This window comes from Schistocerca gregaria, chromosome 1 (genome assembly GCF_023897955.1).
Source record: "Schistocerca gregaria isolate iqSchGreg1 chromosome 1, iqSchGreg1.2, whole genome shotgun sequence".
In the NCBI taxonomy this organism is placed as follows: domain Eukaryota; kingdom Metazoa; phylum Arthropoda; class Insecta; order Orthoptera; family Acrididae; genus Schistocerca; species Schistocerca gregaria.
The window spans coordinates 383,024,762-383,044,868 of NC_064920.1; the positions used below are offsets into that span (position 1 = coordinate 383,024,762).

Consider the following 20,107-nt stretch of genomic DNA (forward strand, 5'->3'; position numbering starts at 1 on the left):
CACTCTCTCTATTGCAAGGTTGAACAGGACACATGAAAGAGTGTCTCCCTGTCGTAAGCCTGTTTCAATTGGAAAGGTGGGGGATATGAATCCTCTGAACTCCACTGCTGCCTGGGAGCCATCTATGCACAGTTGTATCAACCCAATGATTTTACTAGTCATACTAAATTCTCGTAATGTGTTGTAGAGGCTACTTCTGTGGATTGTCATAGACTCGTTGGAAGTCATTGAAGAGACAGCACTAGATGTTTTTGTTAAATTTCCAGTATTTCTCAAAGATTTGTTGTATAGTAAACAAATTATCAGTTGTGGAACGGTTTGTTCAAAATCCAGCCTGGTAATCTTGAATAATGTTTTCTGCTTAAGGTTAAAGTTTTTCCAGAATGGTCATTGACAGGATTTTGTATGTTATGTTCAGCAAACTGATTCTTCTGTAATTTCCACATTCCATTCTGTTTCCTTTCTTGTGTATGGGACAAATTATTGCAGTTTTCCAATCTTCAGTTTTTCAGATCATTGTGATAAGGTTATAAATTTCTTTTGTGTAGTTTGCTTCTGCCCTCTTTTAACATCTCTGCTGATGTCAGGTCCTCACCTGCTGCCATGTTGTTTTTGAGCTTTTGAATGGAGTGGATCACTTCCTGTTCAGTGATTCTACGTTCGTCATTATTAATGCTGTCACTCTCAGACATTGCGTAATTGAAGGTTATGTGTGGCTCAGTGCAATTTAACATTACTGAGAAATACTCTTTCCATCTTTCTAGGATACCTTTCAGCTACGTTAGCATATTTTGATTTTTATCTTTCATGAATAGGTTTTCACTTTGATAACCCCTCTTACTTTTCTTTGTTTACTGAAACAACTTCTTTGAGTTTCCATTCCTGCTTTCCACTTCTATAGATTCTAGGACTCCAGTTAGATATTTCCGTTTCTCTGTTCGTAGAACTCTTGCTGTTGCTCTTCTAACTGCATTGAACATCTCCCTCCTGTCCTCACTCTCCCTGTTATGCAGCCACAGCATTCTGGCGTCTTTCCTTATTTCTAATGCTCTCTGACACTTTTCGTTGAACCATTTCTGTTTCTTAGTTTTCTTTATCTTGCCCAGTGTGTGTGTGAGGGGGGGGGGGTGTTTTTTTTTATTTTTTTATGCATCTGTTACTACAGTCTTTATTCTTTCCCAAGCCTTCTCGACAGTATTTTTCTCCTCAGCTTCTTGCAATGCTGTAAATTGGTTATTTATTTCAATCACATAGGCTTCTTTAACAGACAGTTCCTTCAGTCGTTTCATGTCTAAATTAGGTTCTGATGTGGCTTTTGGTTGTTGATTCCAAATCGTCTTGATTTTCATCTTTCCTACCACTAGGAAATAATCTGAGCTAATTTAGGTCCTCTGTACATTCTGACATCTCTTATAAATGAAGTGAAACGTTGATCTGTCATAACATGGCCAATCTGATTTACTGTTTTGCCATCTGGAGAGCACCATGTACCTTTGTGTATATCTTTGTGAGGGAACATCGTCGAGCAAATTCTCATATTCTTTGACAGTGCAAAGTTGATCATTTTTAATCCATTTTCGTTTGTGATTGAGTGCTTGCTATGTTTTCCTATTTTGGGGATGAACATATCCTCTTTACCTATTTTTCCATTAAAGTCCCCTAAGATAATTCTCGTATTTCTTGTTGGAATACTTTCGAGTACTCTCTCTAATTCTTCATCGTACTCATCTTTTATCATCCTCTGTTGAATCTTCAGTCAGTGCATGGATATTTATGAATGTTGTATCGTACCACTGGTGTTTGGTTGCTCTGTAAGACATTCTTATGTTAATGGGATAGAATTCTTTAACTGGATTAACAATCCTGTTCTTAAGAGCAAAACCAGTACCAAATTCATGATGTTTTTCATCCCTCCCATAAAAAATGACACACACATCCTCCGTGTGTATCGCTTCTCCAAGCCACCTAACTTCCTGTAGATCTACAGTATCTGTCTTGTATGTTTTTAGTTCAGATATCAAAGTCACTACTGCAGCTGGTTTATTAAGACAATGAACGTTCCATGTCCCAAATGTGAAGCAGTGTTTCTATCTCACAAATTCCTGTTCCAAAGCCAATGTCTGTTTCCTTTGAACCCATTATCTGAGCAAATCATTGATTTAAGCCAGTAGGTAAAGAATCCCCTGGTCGCGTTAAGAGCGCTGCGCAGGTTAAGCTTGGTGATGGGGCTGCCATCTCTCAGCTTCCAAGCTTGCTGAGTAATATTTTGGATTACCATTACCTAGGCAGATTGCCGTTCCCAGGCTCAGAGCTCTGCCTGCCCCATAGAGATGCGTTCCGCCTCTTCTACCACTGGAATGCTATAAAAAACACACTCTTCCAGCATCCGAGCTGTTGACGTCCTCTTCACTGGTTTTGGTACACCCTTGGTATTTTGTTTCCCTCTTACCCACCATATCTGGTGAGCATTCCCCTATCCGCGACCTGGGGAAGCGCCCGATGGGGGACCTGCAACCCCTCACGGGTTCCTTCACCGTTACCAAACAATTATTGTTCTTCACTCACCTGGCGTGGAGTTCAAGCCGCGTTGATGCACAGATGTGTAATCAGCATCGGTGGACAGCACTGGTGCTGGCAGCGTCGTACGTTGGATTCACTGTCGTCGGCGGCGGCAAGCGGACGCGGAGTCAGCACCGGTGAGCAGCAGCTTGTGCAGTCGGCATCAGTGGCTGGTTACGGCATTGACGTCAGCGCGATGTACCTGTGTGAAGACTGCTTACTCTCCACCCCCAACCTTCTTAGTTGACAACCTTCTTAGTTGAAAAGTTCTCTCCGCTATTACTTTCTCATGTCTTTTACGGCATTGCACTCGCAACTTTCTTCCATTTGTTCTTTGGACTCAACACAATTACTGGAAACAGTTCTCGTATGTTTTTAGGCTTAGTTGCTATGGCAGCACCTAATATTTTCGTTCCATTTCTGTCTTTACATTTCCGTTTTCTTCAGGTCCTGTCACGGTCGCCATGTTTTAACAGTCTTCTGATGACACGAGACAGTGTGGTACTGGCGTTTGAAAGACTCGCACGTCTCTCGCAGTTTACTCACGTCTTGTGTGCAGCTGATCTTCTCGGGTCAGACGGCTGCATCAGTCTTCACAAACTCTTCTTCCCCGAAGACTCTAGATGGTTAAAGGAATTTCAAAATAGACTTCGTTACTGCTCTTGAAATGATTCTGTACTCTCTGGATACTTTTGTTCAACTCTGTTATATTTTCATCTCCACAGTGAAACAACTTCATAAGTTTCACACAAACATTCAGCTCTCACGGGTCAACCCAATCTTGAACTATTAGAAACTAACAAATGCAATTATAATATGTTTGGTTTAATAAGCTTTATAAAACCAGTCTTGCTTCTCGCAAGTCCAACACCTGAAAGTCAAATGTGAAAGTCTTTAGTTCAATACATAATTCATTTGTTCACAACAGTACAGTCGTTACACCATCAAGGAGTAGAGTGTGCTTGCTGCTTGTACTGGACATACAGCTTCTCAGGCGCACTGCGAACACTTGTCCGCGCAGATCGACAGTCAATATTGCCATATTTTCCCGATACGTGTCCATCGTGTGCACGCACACGCGCGCACACACACACACACACACACACACACACACACACACACACACACACACACACACACACACAGAGAGAGAGAGAGAGAGAGAGAGAGAGAGAGAGAGAGAGAGAGAGCGGGGGGGGGGGGGGGGGGGGCAACGAGGTAACACATGTCCACTCTCCCACCCTCATACGTAAAATAACAGGTGTTCGAGATGGTCAAAAACCGATTGTCTCTAGATTTTACACTGAAATTCTCGAGGCCCTGCTAAGGGTAGTAAAGAGGGTATTTCTCATTTTGGTTCATGATGAGAGGTAGTTTAAACTGTAACAGTCCTGCTTTTTTGTGGCCAGGCAGTGGGTATGTGGGAGGGTGATAGGTGACAGGGAAGGCAGGGCATGGGAGATCTGTTTCTGTAAGAGATTGATCGAGGCCTTTGCAGACCAAAATTACCCTTCCAGAGTCATCGTAAATGGATAGAGACTACTCGTCACAATGTAAGGGATGACCATGAATGGCCAGGCTCTGTGGAATGGATAGCAACTGTTGAAGTGGAAGTATTGCTGCTGGTTGGGAGGTTTGATGTGTGCAGAGGTACTGATGTGTCCATCCTTGAGGTGATGTGAAAATGATATGCACAGTACTCAGCTGGAATTAGTGAGTGCTGCGACGCTTCATGTGATATTAGCACAACAAATTCCAAATTTGTGACAAGTGTAAAGTACTTTCAATGAATAATTTACCAAATTTACTTGATTATAAGATGAGGTTTTTCCCATAATCGTCAGTTGAAATATATAGTGTTGTTTTAGATTTACGGACTGAAACTCTTGCGGCTGAGAGAGAATTTTTATGTTATTTAGTAGATTGGTGTAGGGATCTGTTTTAAATTTGCAGATGAAGCTTTAGCTTTATTTCAAGAGCAGATTTATTTTGATGAATTCAGATGGTTTGATTGGGCAAACAATAATACCACTCAAAAATGCTTGAGATTTTCCCAACATGCTAAAGTTCTTGATACAGGATCGACCTATCTCCAACAATTATGTGACATTAGACTAGCATGGCAGTAGTACAAGGGATACACAAGAAACTATGGACTAGCTACCACTACAAATCTGACAATTCTGCGAAGCACAAGAGGACATTGGATTAAATTCTATCATCTTACAAACTCTTGTTGTATTTGAATAGGTTTGCAATAAAAGTTCTCATAGATATATGGATACTGTATACAAGCATTTATAGTGCTGTTAAACTACAGATAATATTAAAAGGTGAAAATGTTGTCCTTCAAAAAACATGACTTGATTGTGAATCCAAGTGTATATTTTATTTGGTTATTAAAGACTATAATAGTTTAACAGGTGGGTACAAATGAGAAATTGTCACTATTCATGTATTAGATTACCAGATAAAAACATTGTCACTTTTTAATCAGCTTTAGAACAAGATGGTGACATTTTTAATCCAGAATTAAGTGTCTAAAAATGAAATAAGTCTTTTTAAACTGACTGTAATTAGCAGCAGCAGCAGCAGGAGCAGAACCTGTCGTGGGAATAGGACCGACAGGTGTCGTGGATTACAGGATGAGTGAAAGTTTGAGAATTGGATTGAATTTTGATCACAATCTTTTATTTCTGTATTAATTGGTGTTGTTTCATATGTCTGGCCTCAAGAAGGTATTGCAGTCTGTGTTTCACAGTTGTTCAAGCACAGCACTACAAAAGGATTGGCAGGGGAACAGTGACATCAGCTTGGCTGAGAACTGGGATTCCTATGGGGAAGGGACTAGTGAGCAAACGGGAAATTTCCTCGTGCTGCCAACCAAGTAAATCTATACTGCGTATTTTAGATTTTTATGAACATTTATCATGATTAAACAGTGGTTTGCGTGAATCCATTTGAACAAACTTTAAAATTGGACAAGTAAGGTAAAGCAGTAGTATACATTTCTGCAGAAAATGGTAAAAATCAAGGTAGGGGCCAGTAGCCTGCTTATGTGTTTTCTGCAGCAGTGTTGTAGACACTCACCGTGAGATATGATGGGAATGAAAGGTGTGTCGGCTGCTAGTTTACGCAGTTAATGACAGAGCAATGGGCACAGTGTGTGTTTGCAAGCAAGAAATATTGTTAACATTTTCACTTCACCATGGAAGCGAAATCCAATACATATTTAGCAAAAAAAGCAGTTGCATTCTCAGGTCGCACCATAACCACAACCTCAGTAATCGGAAGGAACTGCCAAATATTTGTGGCAGTGAAGATATAAATTTCACAGCTGTGCTATTAGGAGGATGACGGTGGTGACAAAAAATAGTGATACCCCAGATGGCTGGCTTAGTAAGCAAAAAAGGTAGTGAAGATAAAAATCGATGTGAACCATTTCTTTGCATTTGTTTTATTGCTCCTCATTATTAAAATGTAGGCAATCAATAAATGATATAAGATTAGAATATGTATTTTAAAGCTTTAAAATCATGACTTAAATATGCACAAGTGGCATTGTGTCATGGTTAGGGTACATTCCTCATATGTATAAAGTTTTGGGTTTGAAATTTTTTATTTTTTCAGTCTTCTCTGAAATTACTTTCATTATTTTTTTATTTACTTAACTGGTTGTTGTTGTTTCCCCAATCCTTTGTCACATCATTTTAATCATATTTTTAACTTTTTGATTTGCTTCAATTTTTTATTCCTTTCATTCTGGTTCCATTTGCAACCTATGTGCATTTGAATTTAATTATTTTTATTTACCTTTAATAATATTTAAACATTTGGAAATGCTGAGCTGTCAGTTAAAAACAAGACGAAATAGTCTATTTATATTGACTGTACAGTGGTGTCAAAAATGTAAAAATTTAAAACTCAAATTCTTGTTGCACTATGGACAAAACAATGCAGAAGAAGATTTAATCAAAACAAGAGATTTTAAATAAAAGACATTCAAGCAAAATGAAGTACAGAAATTGTGAATGCAGTAAAATGGATGGGAAATGTACATGATAAAATCGAAGTAGTTACATTGAAGTTAGTACATGATAATAATTAAAATCACTTGAAAAAAAGATTCTAATTGGAAAGGAAGAAAAATGAGAACAAAAAAGGTAGTACAATTATTAAAAAGATGTGAATGAGGATTATAAGTAAATAATTTATTTAAACCAATTAACGGAATAAAAATAATAATCAGTCAATTCCATGAACATTAAAAAGTAAACAATTTCAGGGCACCAGAGGAGATTTGAGCCCATAATCTGATGCATGTGGAGGATGCACCGTAAGCAATATGTTACACTGTCAATCTGTGTGTTTGTGCTATATTTAAGTGCTGAGACCATCATGTGAAATTCTGAAATATTTTTTTCACCGGTTACTCGCATACAAGGGCCCACGAGAGTGAATGTTTGCAGGGTGTGATACCTGGGATCCTAACCTATTCAACCATATAGATGGTTTCTAAAGTTTATCCCACCCTTTCTTTGTTAGCAAATTGTTGATATCCTGCCTGAACCATTATGAGGTTGACATCGAGGAAGGTAGGTTGTTGGGCTGATGAGTACCAGGTATTAAAGCAAATGGTGTTAAGGTTCTGGAGGAATTTATGTGGACAAGGTGTCCTCATCCTCGGCTCAGATCACAATGCCATCAGTGAATATGAACCAGGTGAGGGGTTTAAGGCTTCTTGTGAGTTGAAAGGATTCATGTGGATAGGTCAGGATTAAGTTGACATTGGATGGTGACATGCTTTATCATGGATTTGATTTTAGGTGATGCTTCCAAAGGATAAGTGGTGATGGTTGAGGATATTGATGGTCATGGTGACCAGGAAGTAAGTTTTAGGTTGGAGTCAGTCAGGTATTGGGAAGTTAGTGTTCAGTAGTGACAGTAGTGACAGTGCGATAGGCATTTGGGATATTAATGCAGAAGAAGGGGACATTGACAGTAACGAGCAGGGCACTGGGTGGTAAAGAACAGGACTAAAAATAAAGGAAATAGTTAGTGTATTTTATGTAGGAGGAATACTTTTGTTTAAGGACTTGTCCATAGCTAATAATATCCAAAAGTCTTTTTCTTTTTTCTATTGAGAGTACTTGCTGCTCAATGTTTCCTTTGTGTCTTGAGTAGCAGTCTATGCTTTTCATTTTGTTGTACCTCCAGCACAAATTTGCCATTGTTAAAAAGTAAAATTTGGTAAAATAGAAAGAAAATTGACCCGACATTTCTGAATTCAGTGCGGTTTTCATGCAAATTTTCAGTTCGCATTTATTTGTTGTGTGAAGAGTGCACCCACATGAAAAACTTTCAAAAAGTATGGTTCAGGAAGTGCTGCATGTCCAGTACTATGGTTGACATCATGTGGGAGGGGAGAGACGAAAATAGCGCGCGCGCGCGCACGCGCACACACACACACACACACACACACACACACACACACACACACACACACACACACACACACACACACACACACTTATAATTAAGGTGTGGCTTATATTTGGACCAGTACGGTACATGCTATTTGACTACATGTAATTCCAGTTAGCCAAAAAACTAAATTTTATTCTTCATTTGTACATCCTGTTTAAATAAAGTAAACAAAAGTGAAGACTTTGCAGCCACCCACTCATACCTGATAGACGTTTGGCCCACAGCATCAGACGGCACCAGGTTTTGAGCTAAAAGTTCAAAAACTAGTTTGTCTCTGTGACGTTGTGTGTTTATAAGGCCCATATGTTGATCATTTGCAGTTGATTGTTTGCCTTCATTCATTTTTGTTTCCTAAATTTCAGAACTGTTGTAACAAATAAAGCAAACTATTGAAACTGCAGTTAGAGTGTAAAAATGGGAAAAGCTATTAAATACTATTCCTTAAATTTCTACCCACTTTAAAGTGATACTTCTTAACCTGTGCTGCATTGGAATGTTGGGGGGGGTCTTAAATTTGGGGGGGGGGGCTTATTTTGGCATTAGGAACTAAAAACAAAGTGGAGGAAATTTTTGTGTCTGTGCCACCACTTCTTATGGTGCCTTCTAATTTTTTCTTAACAAGTAAAAGATAGGTTTGTTATTGATTATTTTTAGTGTGTGCAGTAACACAAATGCGTAAACTGTTCATCTCAAATATAAGACCTCCTTTCAGGTATCTTAATCATAACATTTGTCAGATGTAAACAATATTACATATATTTTAAGTACAGAAAATACAGGCAGTCTGAGTGAAGTAATATCCTATGGTTAATTGTAATCTTGTCACAAAGAAGAGGAATTGTGTATCACAGTGTAAAAGTTCATTATAATGTTACAATTTTCCTATGAAAGTGTAAAAGTGAACAACTTTTTTAACCAATATTGTGCAGAATAAATGAAACGCAACTGCTGAAGTGATCTTTACATATATTAAAACAAAGATTTAAATTTCTTATTATACAATTTGCTCATAGCAATCCTATGAAATTGCAAACACAGATTTAAGCAAGAGACTGCTTTATAATTTTTTTAAAATGAAAGTGTCCTTGTAAATATTAATATTGTTGTTCTTTTTTTGAAAAATGCACTATATTTTTCTTTTAGGTTTGTCTATGAAACTGAACACTTCAATGGAGTTGGTGAGCTACTTGAAATTCTAGGAAGGTATGTAATAAATTCTTGCAGACAGCATAGAGTTTTTTTCTGTTATTGTTGAACATGTTGATCAGCATTGAACTAGGGATCCTGATCAGACAAAGTAATTGGAATTATTTGTTGAATCTTTGCTGTAATGTATTAAGTAAAGAACTTGTACAAATTATTAATTCCTTTTCTTGTTGTGCACTACATGCCAGCTTTTGGCAACATTACTGCTCCTCCGTAATTAGTTTCAGCAGCTGTTTTAGTGATAAAATAGTGAAATTCTTCACATGCACATGGTAGAGATTGAGGCTTTGATATTATTAAAAATTCATGGCACGCTACAAAGTCCTATAATCATTGTTATTATGACATTTTAATCCACTTGAAAAAATATCTTGTGATAAATTCTCAAATGATCTCTTGGCAGTATGTTTCACATCTTCAGTAGCATCAACATAATGTTTCATAGGGGTGGTTGTTTGAAGCACAATATCAGGTTTTCATATTGTTCCTGATTCATATTTCAACTCCATTTGGATGGAATCAAAAGCAGGAACTTTTAATTCCCCCTGCACAACACATTTGCTGTAATTGTATTAGCATGAGAATGTTTCTTCAAACAAATATCACAGAGTAGTGGTTTTTAACATACACCTGATTTTTCTTTGCACAGACAAATGTTGTTTGAGGTCAATTAAGGTACTCATACAAGTGAACTGAGGCATAAGACTGTGGTAATGCTTGTCTGTGTACCAGTCAAAGATATTAAAAAACTGTATATAATATTCTAATGATATCAGATGTAGTCTTTTGAGGACACAGTGTTTACCTATAAATTTGTGGGTTGCCAAGAATTCCATGACACTAAGTGATGTGCTTATAAAATTCTAATAGGTTTGCTGGCTATGCAAAGTTTTTTCTGCCCCCTCCCTATTTATAGCTGTGAACGTAGTCTCGTGCCTAAGAGTGGGTAATGGAAAAACAAGTCATTTTGAAGTGGCAACAGACCCTCATCAGTCTTGAGCTTAGATTTTATGAATGAAAAGTTCTGGGACAGGATAAGAATGTTGTTGTTGTTGTTGGGGTCTTCAGTCCTGAGACTGGTTTGATGCAGCTCTCCATACTACTCTATCCTGTGCAAGCTTCATTTCCCAGTACCTACTGCAGCCTACATCCTTCTGAATCTGCTTAGTGTATTCATTTCTTGGTCTCCCTCATTTTGCTTTTGTTGATGTTCATCTTATATCCTCCTTTCAAGACAGTGCCCATACCGTTCAGCTGCCCTTCCAAGTCCTTTGCTGTCTCTGACAGAATTACAATGTCATCAGTGAACCTCAAAGTTTTTATTTCTTCTCCATCGATTTTAATTCCTATTTCGAATTTGTCTTTTGTTTCTTTTACTGCTTACTCAAGATACAGATTGAATAACATCGGGGAGAGACTACAACCCTGTCTCACTCCCTTCCCAACCACTGCTTCCCTTTCATGTCCCTCGACTCTTATAACTGCCATCTGGTTTCTGTACAAATTGTAAATAGCCTTACAGTCCCTGTATTTTACCTCTGCCACCTTCAGAATATGTAAGAGAGTATTCCAGTCAACATTGCCAAAAGCTTTATCCAAGTCTACAAATGCTAGTAATATAGGTTTGCCTTTCCTTAATCTTTCTTCTAAGATAAGTCGTAGTGTCAGTATTGGATAAGAATAAAATAATAAATTTAGAAAATTGGTGTGACTCTCCAAAATATTAGGGCTACATCAAGACAAAATGTTTTTTATCATAGTAATAAAATGTTTTCATGGATTATTTTGATGGATTTATTTATAAACAGACAACCAAAATGTATAAAGTAGTTCATAATTTTGCTAATTTTTTAATGGAATTGCAAACAGCGGTTCTTTTTTCCTGTGAAACAAAGATATATTTTGCATTTGGTGCTCTACATAAATGTGTAATCCTTACAGCCAGTCAGACTTCATCTGAAATTGGTTTTCTGTGTTTTATTTATCATCTCATATAGACACGGTATAAAACTTCTTTTCTGTTGGTGATGACACAGGCTTTGCTTTTCTAATGTACTTCCTCCTCCTGACCATCCAGTTTTTCATCTTCGTAATGATGATGACAGTCTTTATTAGTCCATATTAACTTTACAGTCGTAGACATGGCCTTTTTTGTGCATTTAGAACAATGACATTGTGCCATACATATAATGATTACATAAGTAGCACCATCATAAACATTACTACCACTAATACACTGCAGCGTATGAAAGTAGAACTGCAAGTCAGAATTCTTTAAGTGAGAATAAACATCTTTCAATTAATAATTGTCTCAACTTGCCATTAAAAAGATTGCCATGGTGTTGCTTTAAATTATCTGGCAACTCATTGTAGATTTTTGCCACAATTTCAAAAGGACGGTGATGTGTAGTTCATTTAAGAGTCAGTAGCATATAATAGTTGCATCTGGTTCATGTATTTTACTTATGATTCCCTGTTCATTACACTTATTTCAACATTCTCTTTTACAAAAATACAGTGAATACACAGTCAGAATTTCTAATTTTTTAAGTAGGCTCTATGGGACTAACGTTTGCTTGTATTACCAAACCCTTTTCATGTAAACTGTTGGTGCAAACGTGAGTGGATTAAACCGTAATACACAGAGTGAGATGGCACACTGGTTAGAACACTGGACTCACATTCAGTAAGACGACATTTCAAACCAACATCTGTAATTTCCCTAAATCGCTTCAGGCAAGTGTCGGGATGGTTCCTTTGAAGGGGTATGGCAGACTTCCTTCCCCGCAAATCAACCAACCGACCAACCAAACCATAGTACACTTGTTTAAGGAGGGGGGAGGGGATATTACATTTGCAAGACATTTTAGTAAGTAAACGTAACCGGTAACCTTTTTATAGGTGTAGCTGATTCACTCTTTCCTTGTGAAATGTTCAGAAATCAAAATGCCTGAAAATACAAGTTTATCAGATCTTTCAATTTAGAAAGTGATTCAATATGAGAATTATAATAATTTAAAGAGAGCTTTTTTACAACTGTCTTATTCTTATTCAGCATAAGTTTAGATATTCTGTGATCATTTCAAAATTCTCTCTATAGCTTTGGGATGCTAGCTGTTCTATATGGCCCCAGCTAATAAATGATGTATCATCAATATAGTTCACTAGTTCTGAGTTTTAGTGGCAGTGTTATATCATTAATATATACAAAAAAACAAGAATAGCCCAAGTGTACTTCGCTGGCCTCCATAGTTAAGAGTTCTGTATGCTAAGCTTACTGTTTGGATCCTACTTTCATTCTTATAACTTAGTTTAGTGTACTGTCTTCTCTCTTGGAGGTAAGAACTCAAGAATTTTAGTGCTTCTCCTATTATACAATAAGTTTCTGACATGGGTAATAGTAGTGCTTGATTCACAGAATCAAATGCTTTAGGCAAATCTAGAAAAGTCCCAATAACTTTGTTTCCTTTATCCAGTCTGTTCAGCAGTTCACGGAAAAAAGTTCCTACTATTGTTATTGTGGATCGTTCTTTTTGGAACCCATGCAGCGAGTTGTTTTAGAGATTTTAGTTACAGGAGGAGGACTCCAATTGGTCTAGAATTACTCTTTCAAGCAGCTTACCAAGTGTTGAAGTCAATGAGATCGGCCTGTAAATATTTATGTAAGTGGTTGCATCCTTTTTATACACTGGCCAAATCTCGGTGATTTTTAAAATTTCAGGAAAGAACCCCTGGCCATTTTATCTGTTTATTAAATGTGCTATTGATTTTATTAATTCATTTTTGCATTCTTTAAGCAATGTAGACAATATGTCATCCCACTCATTAAATGTTTTTATTTTGAGTTTTGAGATTGTTTTCGTTAGCCCGTGTCCTGTTACAGTTATTCGCTAGTGTAAGTATATTAGCACATTAGAGCACATTCTGACTACATTCTAGTTCAACATTACTAAAAATAGACAGACATTACTTTTATTTCTCAAAGCCATACTGACACTGCTATAAATAGCTTTCTTCAACCAAATGCTGAAATATATTTGGAGCTAACAGAAATAAAAACAATTGATGCACATTGTTGTAAAGTGTATGCCAAAAGCAGGCACATCAGGTTAAGTTAATTCTATCAGCAAAAATAACATATAAGTAGGATGTAACCTAAATGCTGCATAATGATTGAGTAGAATACTGGAATTCGTTTTTACATGTTACAGTGATAAGACACATTATGAAAATAGAGCTAATTGTAAGTAATCCTCCTTCATCCTTAATTATCACTTAGCTCCTTGGTATTGTTGGTACCCTGGAATAAATGAGAAAACAGAAAAAGATCAGAGAAAAAATAGCACACTATGAAATGGTTCTATGTGACTGATTAAAGAAGTGTCTTGGGTCTGCAGCTTATTGGCTTATTCATAGCAGAAGTTAGTACGTTTGATAGAAAATTTCTGTTTCGATTGTTTTACACTACTGAAAGTTGTTAATTTCAACAACAACAAAAATACCTCAAGTTTTTTGTTGTTTTTGTGGAATAGACACACAACCAAGGCAAAATAATTTTATGTGTAGGAGAACACTGATGCAGCAAAATGTTCAAATATGTGAGACTTCCTAAGGGACCAAACTGCTGAGGTCATCAGTCCCTAGCTTTATGAACTACTTAGACTAACTTACGCTAAGAACAAAACACACACACACACACACACACACACACACACACACAGAGGAGGGCTCGAGTCTCTGGTGGGAGGGACCACGCCGTCCGTGATGTGGCGTCTTAAACTGCGCGGCCACTCCGTGCAGCTCTGATGCAGTAGCCATGAAGTTTGTAGGTCATATCAAGGAATTGGTTACGCAAATTAATTACAATTCCTAGTAAAGATATTAAACAGCTAATGTAAGTTTATTAATTTCATTATTTTATTAAAAAAAAGTGAAAAAATGATCAAATGTTTTGTATATCTCAATATCAGTATCTTACTACTGTTAAGAGAATATAGATCAAGAGAAAGTAGATGCCTTGTAATTTGTGCAATAATGTGATACTTATTTTACTTTTCCAAAATGGAAGAAGGAATTCCACAGTATCTACACCAGTGTAACTTTTTAAGTGCAATATCAATAGACATCATTGACATAACTTACAGAAGCTGTCAGGAGAATATTTTCAATTTCCTGTCACATCACTAATAAAGTTTTCTTGATTAACCTGATTACTCTCAAACAATTAAATATCGTGGCCCCTCAACACAGCCCTCTTCAAAACTAAACTACATGATAGCTTTATACCTCATTTGTCCATTTCCCACTCTTTGTTTGGCTGTGCAAATTTGGACAAAAATCCATTTTGTAATTTGTAGAAGTCTTCCTTTTGCTCTGCTCAAATGTTTGACCATTAAGTACTTTCAGAACTTGGTTCATTAAGAAACAGACAAAGAACTTGGGGGATTTATTGATCCACATAAAGTATTTTCAGGTAGCACAAAACAGTTGTTTGTAATTTGATGTTCACTTGCTTCAATAAATTCAATGGATTGGTTTTTCTGGTTATGTTCTGAAAAATGTTTTGTGTGTATGAAAATGATAGTAGTACGAATTTGTGATCCTATTGACTATTAAAACACATAATCTCTTGTTGTTTCACATTTTTTGCAGTATCATCAATGGATTTGCACTGCCACTGAAGAATGAGCACAAGCAGTTCCTTGTTAAAGTGCTTCTACCACTTCACAAAGTAAAATGTCTCTCTCTCTACCATGCGCAATTGGCTTATTGTGTTGTGCAATTCCTGGAAAAAGATGCTACCCTTACAGAACCTGTGGTGAAGGGGTTACTGAAGTTCTGGCCTAAAACCTGCAGTCAGAAAGAGGTCAGTGATTGCATAGTTGTTAGTTTCTGAATATTGTTGTTAAGTGGTTTGTCAAACAAAGACCATGAAAAATTTCTTGAAACAGTAATTTCTGAGTCACTTAAAATTTCTGTTGTAGTCCTTAACTTTCTCAGTAGTCAATACTAATAGGTGCGTGCGAGTGTGCATTTTCTGAATTATCAAAAAATTTAAAGTTTTTTGTGGTATTTTACTTTCTTTTTAATTAAGACTGGAATAGGCACTATGAATATGCTAGTTTATACTCATCAGCAGGTTTTGAAGTATGTTAAACACTGGTAATTGTTACCTCAAAATTCAGTTAATGCCTGTAGTTTAGCGTAATTCTTGTGTAAGCTGCTTCGATAGCAAGAAAGCAATATTAGTCTTGTTCAGAAGCCATTCAAGACAAAGTGAGTATTGCAATTAAATATTACACTAAATGTAAAATCCGTTCCGCAGGATACAGTGACAAATTAATTACAAAATTTCTGCTGTGTGTGGACTGAATGTCATGAGTGAAGGTATTGTGCATAAGTGATGTTATTTGTTAAAAGAGTGGAAGGGCAAATGTTCAAGAGGATGGTAGAAATGGCTGACTGTCCATCTGCAGTCAGCAATGAACTTGAATAGAAAAAGTTAAGGAAAATGGGAATTTCACAATATCTCAACTGTTGGACAACATGCTGCAGATTGCTAAGAGTGGTTTGCATTTTATTGTGACTGAACAATTGCGATACCACTTGTTCCATGCTCATTGGATTCGAAAAGTCATGAGAATCAGAAAACTCAATTACAACATTTCTGAGAGAGACACAAATTTTTGAGCATTTGTGCTGCACTTCAATATTGTGTGTTGGTTTTATTTGGTACGCATCTCATACCCTTGATCAATATTCCAATGTTTTGGAAGCATTGTCCTTTTTAGACTTGTTGCATTTTGTTGGTGTCCTTCTAGTGATCTGAAGTCTGCCACCTGCAATGCTCAGCCTGTTTGATTTTTCCGCTTCATAGCTCCACAGATTTTTCTGCCTAGATATTAGTAATAGTTGGCTAATTCCATTTGTGACTCATTGACATTGTAGCCCTAAGATATTACATTATTGCATCTTGGAAGTTGAAGTGCACATTTTTGCGTTTTGATAATTTAAAGCAAGTTGCCGTTCTTTGCACCAGTTTCAAATCTTACCAATAATTGACTGGATACTGGATTCGCGATAATGATGACAATGACGATGAGAGAGTTAGAATTGTGTGTCGGGTCATTAGTATGCAACCTGAACAGAGCAGGGACTCCAGCACTTTTTCTAGTGCACACTTGAAGTGACTACTACCCCAACATAATGTGCAGTATTCTCCCTACCAGGAAATCCTTAGTTAAGTCAATAATTTCATTAGACATTCTCTATAAGACCGTACTTTGGTTAATAACCATTACTATGGCAATCAGTCAAATGCTTTTCAGAAATCACGAAACACATTGCCTCTTATGTAGTAAGTACGCGATGCCCACAGTATGCTAGTAGGACAATGGTTGCTCAACAACTCATGTGGAATTGTAGTTGATATTATCAAATGCGATAATGTAGCCCTCTTACAATGTGTGAACTCAAGATAAACCAATTCTTAAAGATGGCAGTGTTCGTTTCTGAACGGTAATTGAATCAAAAGTTGTAAAATAAGTGTTTGTTTCTTGGTATTTATGCAATCTGTTCCAATACCAAGACAAAATGTTTCTTAGTTATTACCCACAATTAGCTGAACACATCAACTTTCGGGCTACCATTTCCCTTTGAGTTCTCCCAGATGTATTTCTTCTTGTAATTTTTGCAAAACCTCAGTTTCATATAGCAAAATTACTTGCTTATGTTCTGTGTAACACAATATATACATTGTAACTAAAATCTTGGAGTTGAGAAAGCTATATCCTATTCTCCCATACTAGAATTTTTGTTCATTACACATTCTGAATATTAAATCCACTGTTTTCATAAAGTGTAAAACGGATGATCGAAGGCTTCAATTTTATGATGAAAATTCACTTTGAATTTCCTAACTGTTGGAAACACTCCTCCGTTGTAGTGTACTTGTATACTACTACTTCATTAGAATCATTTATTTAATTGCCACTACTTTACCTTCTACACCACTTCAGTTTTTAAAGTTGAGGTATTCCTGATATTTTTCTTTGCTCTGCGCTCTCTCTCTCTCTCTCTCTCTCTCTCTCTCTCTCTCTCTCTCTCTCTCTCTCTCTCACTCTCTCTCTCACTCACTCACTCACTTTTCTAATATCCATTGTGTGTCCACCATACAGCAAGAAAACTACCACCAGTGATGTTACGCACTGGCTGTTGTTGTTGCTGAACTGTAAATTCAAAATCTACGTGATTACTCTGCAACTCACAATAAAGTCCCTGGCAGAGGGTTCAATGAACCACCTTCAAAGTGTGTCTCTACCGTTCCACTCACGAATGGCACATGGGAAAAACAAGCACTTAACTTTATCTGTGTGACCCCTATTCCTCTTATTTTATCATGGTGATCATTTCTCCCTGTGTAGGTGGCTGCCATCAGAATGTTTTCGCAATGAGAGGAGAAAACTGGTGATTCAAATTTCATGGGAAGATCCCATCGCAACAAAAAATTCCTTTGTTTTAATGATTGCCACTCCAATTCACGTATCATGTCTGTGGCACTATCTCCCTTATTTCACAATAATACAGAATGTGCTGCCCTTCATTGTACTTTTTTGATGCCATCTATCAGTCCCACCTGATGCGGGCCCCACACTGCAAAGCAGTACTCCAGAATAGGGTGGACAAGTGTGGTGTAAGCAGTCTCTTTAGTAGAGCATTCTGCCAGTGAATCAGTCTGTGGTTTGCTCTACCCACAACATTATCTTTGTGATTGTTCCAGTTTAGGTTATTTGTAACTGTAATCCCTAAGTATTTAGTTGAATTTTCAGCCTTCAGATTTGTGTGACTTATTGCGTAGTCGAAATTTAACTGATTTCTTTAGTACTCATGTGAATAACTTCACACTTTTCTTTATTCAGGGTCACTTGCCACTTTTTGCACCATACACATTTCTTATCTAAATCTTTTTGCGATTCATTTTGTTCATCTGGTGACTTCACAAGACAGTAAATGACAGCATCATCTGCAACCAGTATGAGGGCTACTCAAATTGTCTCCTATGTAGTTAATATAGACCAGGAACAAGAGAGGGCCTCTAACACCTCCTTGGGGATCACTGGATATTACCTCTGTTTTACTTGATGACTTTACATGTATTACTATACTGTGACCTTTGTAACAGGAAATAACAAATCCAGTTGCATAACTAAGGCGATATTCCATAGGCACGCAATTTGATTAGAAGACACATGAGGAACAGCGTCGAAAGCCTTCTGGAAATTAAAAAAATATGGAATCAATTTGACATCTCTTGTCGATAGCACTCATTACTTCAGAAGTATAAAGTGCTAGTTGTGTTTCACAAGAACGATATTTCCTGAATTCGCACTGACTATGTGTCAATAAAAACGATGTTCTTAAAGCTACTTCATAATGTTGGAATACAGTATATGTTCCAAAACCATTCTGCAAATTGACATTAGTGATAAGGGCCTGTAACTCAGCAGATTACTCCTACTTCCCTTTTTGGGTATTGGCGTGACTTGAGCAATTTTCCAGTCTTTAGGTACGGATCTTTCTGTGAGCGAGCAGTTGTATATAACTGCTTAATATGGAGCTATGGTATCAGCATACTCTGAGAGAAACCTGACTGATAGACAGTCTGGATTGGAGGCTTTGGCTTTATTAAGTGATTTAAGCTGCTTTAATACACTGAGTATATATAGTTCTAAGTTTCTCATCTTGGTAGTTGTTCTTGATTGTAATTCAGGAATATTTACTTCATCTTCTTTTTTGAAGGAGTTTCAGAAAACCATGTTTAATAACTTTTCTTTAGTGGTGCTGTCATCAGTGACTTCACTATTGTTATTGCACAGTATGGTATTGATTGTGTCTTGCCTTTGGTGTGCTTTACATATTACCAAAATCTCTATGGGTTTTCTGCCAGATTTTGAGACAGTATTTCGCTGAAGTGCACACTATATTTCAAACTTGTGCAGAACTTTGACAGTTGGGGGGATTTTGTGTACTTTTAAATTCAGCATGCCTCCCCCCTCCCCCCCCCCCCTCTCTCTCTCTCTCTCTCTCTCTCTCTCTCTCTCTCTCTCTCTCTCTCTCTCTCTCTCTCTCTCATCGGCATTCTGACCCACTTTGTGTACCATGGGGGATCAGTACCATCATTTATTAAGTTATGATGTGGTATGTATATCTCAATTTTTGTCCATACTATCTCTTTGAAATAGTTCCACAACTACTTTTCTTTACTTATGTGATCAGATACGAAGGAGTGAAGACTGTCTCTTAAAAGGTCGTTAAGAGCATTTTATCAGCTTGTTTAAATAGGTATACTTTGCATTTCTTTTTGATGGTTGTAGGTGTTACGGTATTCAACCTAGCAGCAACTGCGTTGTGGCCACTAATCACTGTATTTCTCATGATATTCACCATTTGTTCAGGATTATTTGTTGCTAAGAGGTCAAGTATGTTTTCGCAACGATTTACGCTTCGAGTGGGCTCATGAAGTAATTGTTCAAAATAATTTTGTGAGAAATCATTCAGTAAAATTTCTGATGTTGTATGCCTCCCGCTGGCTTTAAACGTATAATTTTTCCAGCATATCGAGGGTAGATTGAAGTTGCCACCAAGTGGGGTACCTATTTGAAATGAGACTCAAGTTTTCTTTGAACTGTTCAGCAACTACATTTTTTGAGTCAGGGAGTTGGTAAAACAATCCAATTAATGGTTTAATTGGATTGTCAGGTATAACCTCTACCCACACTATTTCGCAGCAACTATCTACTTCAATTTCACCACAAGGCAAACTACTTCTGACAGCAATAAATACTCCACCACCAAC

At 37.1% G+C, this 20,107-nt stretch overlaps 1 protein-coding gene across 3 annotated transcripts in view; it reads left to right on the forward strand.

Moving 5' to 3' along the window:
* The window catches only part of LOC126348329 (serine/threonine-protein phosphatase 2A 56 kDa regulatory subunit epsilon isoform), a 267,854-nt gene that overhangs the window by 195,885 nt on the left and 51,862 nt on the right, over positions 1-20,107 (forward strand). For all 3 annotated transcript variants that reach the window (XM_050002346.1, XM_050002345.1, XM_050002347.1), the window contains exons 6-7: positions 9,190-9,249; positions 14,905-15,118. In XM_050002346.1, the coding sequence (XP_049858303.1) occupies positions 9,190-9,249; positions 14,905-15,118 (274 nt within the window). The remainder of the gene's footprint in view (positions 1-9,189; positions 9,250-14,904; positions 15,119-20,107) is intronic.